This window comes from Drosophila serrata, unplaced genomic scaffold (assembly GCF_035046125.1).
Source record: "Drosophila serrata isolate PLE 108 unplaced genomic scaffold, ASM3504612v1 contig_107, whole genome shotgun sequence".
In the NCBI taxonomy this organism is placed as follows: Eukaryota; Metazoa; Arthropoda; class Insecta; order Diptera; family Drosophilidae; genus Drosophila; species Drosophila serrata.
Genome location: NW_028257005.1, coordinates 311,644 through 316,397, shown reverse-complemented (window position 1 = coordinate 316,397; position 4,754 = coordinate 311,644). Strand labels below are relative to the sequence as shown.

General features: G+C 48.1%; 2 protein-coding genes across 2 annotated transcripts; both read left to right on the top strand.

Moving 5' to 3' along the window:
- The first annotated feature begins 815 nt into the window (after positions 1–815).
- Positions 816–1,905, top strand: LOC147644754 (uncharacterized). The gene is made up of 2 exons (XM_086841172.1): positions 816–1,565; positions 1,849–1,905. The coding sequence occupies exons 1-2, from the start codon at positions 816–818 to the stop codon at positions 1,903–1,905; spliced, it is 807 nt and encodes a 268-aa protein (XP_086697298.1).
- Positions 1,801–3,642, top strand: LOC147644753 (uncharacterized). Its single transcript, XM_086841168.1, has one exon. It carries the CDS (start codon positions 1,960–1,962, stop codon positions 3,130–3,132), a length of 1,173 nt encoding a protein of 390 aa, XP_086697294.1. The 5' UTR covers positions 1,801–1,959; the 3' UTR covers positions 3,133–3,642.
- Positions 3,643–4,754: the final 1,112 nt, after the last annotated feature.

The following is a 4,754-nucleotide window of genomic DNA, read 5'->3' as shown; positions in this document are numbered from 1 at the left end:
TACAACAATGCAGCGCCAAGGATCCTTATTGGACTGGATCACGCGCACCTAGGAATTCCCCTGCAGACTAGAAGCTTCGGCGCAGGAGGATCATACGCAGCAGCTACAAAACTAGGATGGGTAGTATATGGACCAGTGAAACGTCAAGCGACTCCACTGACGGAGAGATTGTGCCTACTAGCCGTTACACAGGATGACGCTCTGGAGAAAATGGTCAGCGATTATTTCGAAATAGAGAACTTCGGAGTGAAGCCAGCGCCACCGGTCGCAGCCAGCGACGATGAACGGGCTCTGGGCATCTTGGAGAGGACGACTAAACGGATAGGTCAATGATACCAGACTTGGTTGCTATGGAAGGATGACGAGACGAGACTGCCAGATAGTTACAACATGGCACTACGGCGACTCGTCAACATCGAACGGAAAATGAAGCGCGAAGCAAACTTCGCGCAGGCCTACAACGCGATCATGGATGACTATGTCAAGAAGGGATACGCACGACGACTAGAGCAGCACTTATGGTACCCGTGACAAGTTGTGGTACCTGCCGCACTTCGGGGTCGAAAACCCAAACAAGTCTGGGAAGCTCCGTCTAGTTTTCGATGCAGCAGCCAAAGTGAACGGCGTATCCCTGAATTCAGCACTACTGAAAGGCCCCCAGAACCACAAGTCACTCCCGGCTGTCCTCTTCCACTTTAGGGAAGGAGCCGTGGGAGTCTGTGCGGACATCAAGGAGATGTTCCACCAGGTATTGACGCGCCCAGAGATTCTTGTGGAGGCAAGGAGATGACCGCAAAGACCCGGAGATCTACGAGATGACAGTAATGACGTTTGGAGCAGCTTGTTCGCCATGCCCAGCGCAGCACGTGAAGACTGTAAATGCTTCAAGGCACGTGCACACTGATCCCCGGGCGGTCCTGGCTATTAATGAGTACCACTACGTGGACGATTACGTAGATAGCTTCGTAGACGAGGATGAAGCTATAGCCGTCTCAAAACGAGTAAGAGTGATACCCGCAAGTGCCGGTTTTGATTTGTGTCGGTTTTCTTCCAGCTCGGCGAGATTGGTCAGAGCCTTATATCCTTTAGGCACCAACGAGAACGTCGAGTGGACCGAATCCGAGCAGAAGGTATTGGGCATGTATTGGCACCCGGCTACAGATGACTTCAGATTCAGCGTCAAGTACCATCGGGTTCCCAGCAGCGTGATGACGGGGGAACGTGTTCCTACCAAGAGGGAGTTCCTCAGCTTGGTGATGTCCACGTTTGATCCGATTGGGTTCTTGAGCTGCTACATGGTAACCGCCAAGCCACTTATGCGAGAGATTTGGCGAAAAGGAGTCACATGGGACGAGCAATTGCCAGACGAGCTAGCCACGGCATTTAAGAGCTGGCGGCAAGAGATGAGCTATGTGAAGGAGTTCCGATATCCACGCTACTATTTTGGTACTGGAAGAGTACGAGCACTCCAGCTGCACGTTTTCGTGGACTCCAGCCAGTGGGCGTTTGCTGCGACGGCGTATTGGCGGGCTACCTACGCAACCGACGACATGCGGGTCCATTTCGTATGGGCCAAAACGAAATGTGCTCCGATGAGGACAATGTCAGTCATTAGATTAGAACTACAGGCAGCCGTGGTGGGAACACGGTTGATGAACACTGTGAAACAGGAACACAGTGTAGAGATAAGCAGATACGTACTCTGGACGGATTCCAAAACAGTGCTGCACTGGATAAGCAGCACCCACCGGCGGTATAAACAGTTTGTTGGAAGCCGGGTGGCAGAAATCCTGAAGACGACGGAATTATCCCAATGGAGATGGGTACCAACTGCCGAGAACGTGGCAGATGACGCAACCAGGCCGCAACGCCATGTGGACCTCAGTCAAGGGTCACGATGGCTAAGCAGGCCGACGTTCCTGCGGGAACCAGAAGAGAATTGGCCGAAGAGCTCCTCTAATGGTAGTGGCTGCACGAGAGCCACCGACGAGGAAGAGATGTGAGTTTGCGCTAGTGACTGCAAACGGATTTTTTATATCTTTCCAGAGGTTCTCAAACTACAACCGGCTGGTAAGGACCACGGCTTGGGTCCTTAGATTCGTCCGACGATGCCGCGGCCAGTATAGCGACAGTGAGAAGTATGGACTCACGGCAAACGAATGCGCCAACGCGGAGCGCATATTGATCCGGCAGGCGCAAAGTGAAGCGTTCTCCGGAGAAGAGAGGGACAAAGCTGGAAGGATCTCGAAAGAAGGCAGCCAACTGCGAGGGCTGTCCCCGTATTTCGACGACGATGAAGTCATGCGTGTAAGGGGAAGGATCGACGCCGCCGCTTGTGTGCCATACAGCGCCCGGCGCCCCATTATACTGTCCCACAGACACACGCTGAGTACACCACTACCACTAGAAGATGGGCCATCAGAACCACGATGCGACCATAGGCAAGATACGGAAGAAGTTCTGGATAACGAACTTACGGAGGCTGCTACCGGCTTGAGCCGGCGAGGACCGGTGGTCAAGATGAGGAGCGATAATGGGAAATACTTCGTTGGAGCCAATCGAGAGGCCAGGAGATTCAACAAGGTTTTCGAGCCAGAGAAGTTCCAGGGCGAGCTGTCGGCCAAAGGAATCGAGTGGATATTCAACTGCCCAGCGAACCCAGCTGAGGGTGGCGCCTGGGAAAGGATGGTCCAGTGCGTCAAGAAGGTGCTGGCACATACCATGAGGAAGCTGGCTCCCATGGAACATGTTCTGGAGAACCTGTTGATCGAGGCGGAGAACATAGTAAATTCCCGCCCACTAACGCATCTGCCAGTCACTGTGGACCAGAAGGCTCCACTGACTCCCAACGACTTGCTGAGAGGAGTACCCAATCTGCCGGATCTACCCGGAGACAATGGACAGCCGTTGGAGAGGTGCGCCACAAAGAAGCAGTGGCGACTGGCCAGGATGATGCGAGACCGCTTCTGGAAGCGATGGGTGCACGAGTACCTGCCTGCTCTTGTGCGCAGGGAGAAATGGTGCTCACATGTCGAGCCCCTGCGCCGAGGAGACCTAAGTTCATCTGCGATCCGGCCATACCACATCGAGAGTGGAAACGAGGAATCGTGGAGGAGGTGTTCACTGGAGTAGATGGAGTGCCCAGGCGAGCGGCGGTACGGACTGACGATCGAGCCAGGATGATTCGTCCCGCTTCGAAGCTAGCTGTTCTGGATGTGGTGAATGCGGCTGCTTCACGGGGGCGGGAATGTCGCGGAACGGATAAGCTAACCCGCTAGAATATCGATAGTCAGTCAAGTTTGAATTACGCGCCACTTAGGCGAACCTTCGTTAAGTATGTATTCGGTATTTGAACTATGTTTGTAACTGGGCACACTGTTTATGGCCGAAAAGCTATGTAAAGTTCGGCGCCACGGTTATTCCGATCGGCGATCCCAGCAGAGAAGGGAGGAGAAACTGCGGTATGTAAAAGGGAAATAGGTTGAGGTTAATTCTAAGTATGTACTACTCCTCAACAGAATAAAACACTTTCGAGTAAGCTCATTACCACACTTCAAGTCCGAGTGTTGGATACGCTACAAGATCTGGTATTTCTTGTTTCGGTGGAGCACAGGTATTAGATGGCAACTCCCGGGATTTGGATCGGCGTCATTATATTATATATATATATATATTTATATATTATTTCTTAGTCAATTGAGTTAAATAATTATAAATACATATATAAATATGAATTTAAATGGTTTTTTTTTGTTATAATAATAATAATAATATTTAATATATATATTTAATAATTCAAATATATAATATACATACATATTTATATATTCTCTATGTACATATTATGTAAATAACCCATTTTTAGTATTTGATATAAAAATAAAATTTATTAAATCGTGTAATTTTCTGTAATTCAAATTTGATTTGATTTGCGCTCCCGAGCAAGAAAAGCTCGAGCCAGAAAAGCGCGCCAATTCTTTGTTTTCCCCCTTTTGTTTCTCTTCTTCCGTTCGCTAAAGGCCTACTACAGCATAGAGTGCAGATGAATAAGATTATTAATTATTCAAACGCTTTGTTATCAAATAAAATCTAACCCGTTGTATTTGTGACAAACTATAATAATTGAGTGTAAAAATTGTGCAAATAAGTGGTCTAAATAGCAACAAATAGCAAATTACATTGCTGTAAGCTTCCCTCTACTAAAAAGACTAAAAAGACACCCTCTACTAAAAGACACCCTCATAAAAGACCGCATTTTGGATTTAATGTGTAAGCAGCTCGGGCACGTCCAGTCCAATCCAGCATGATCCCATATGCGGTTAGCGATACGCGGGTCAATATGCCCAATATCGGTCAGGGTGGGCGGCGTTGGTGAGTGTTGAGTTAAATCATTGATAACTGGTAATAAGCACACAAAAATATAGGAAAGGTAATTAAATTGCACGGCGAAAGAACCGATCAAAACAGGAGCAGAGCAAGAAAATTTATAAGTTTTTATCTAAGCCCCTGAAAATATGAGTTTTTGTGATTGTTCGCGGTATACAGATCGCTTGCACCAACAACAACTATGAATCTAATGCAGCAGTAAGCGGTTAACCCACAGCATAAGAAAACAGAAATCGTTAGAAAAATAATATACAAATGAATTGGGTTTCGGAGATTAAAGTCACTGCTTTTATATAAAAGGATCCAGATATTTTGGGTAAATAAAGAGAGCCGAAACACTTGATTGATCACTTGCCAAAAATTTGGGC

Excerpts from the sequence above, each read along its gene's own strand:
- LOC147644754 (XM_086841172.1), top strand. The coding sequence starts at position 816 with ATGACAGTAATGACGTTTGGAGCAGCTTGTTCGCCATGCCCAGCGCAG. Across the intron at positions 1,566-1,848 it reads ACGACATGCGGGTCCATTTC|ATGACGCAACCAGGCCGCAA; the intron begins GTATGGGCCAAA and ends AGAACGTGGCAG.
- LOC147644753 (XM_086841168.1), top strand. The coding sequence starts at position 1,960 with ATGGTAGTGGCTGCACGAGAGCCACCGACGAGGAAGAGATGTGAGTTT.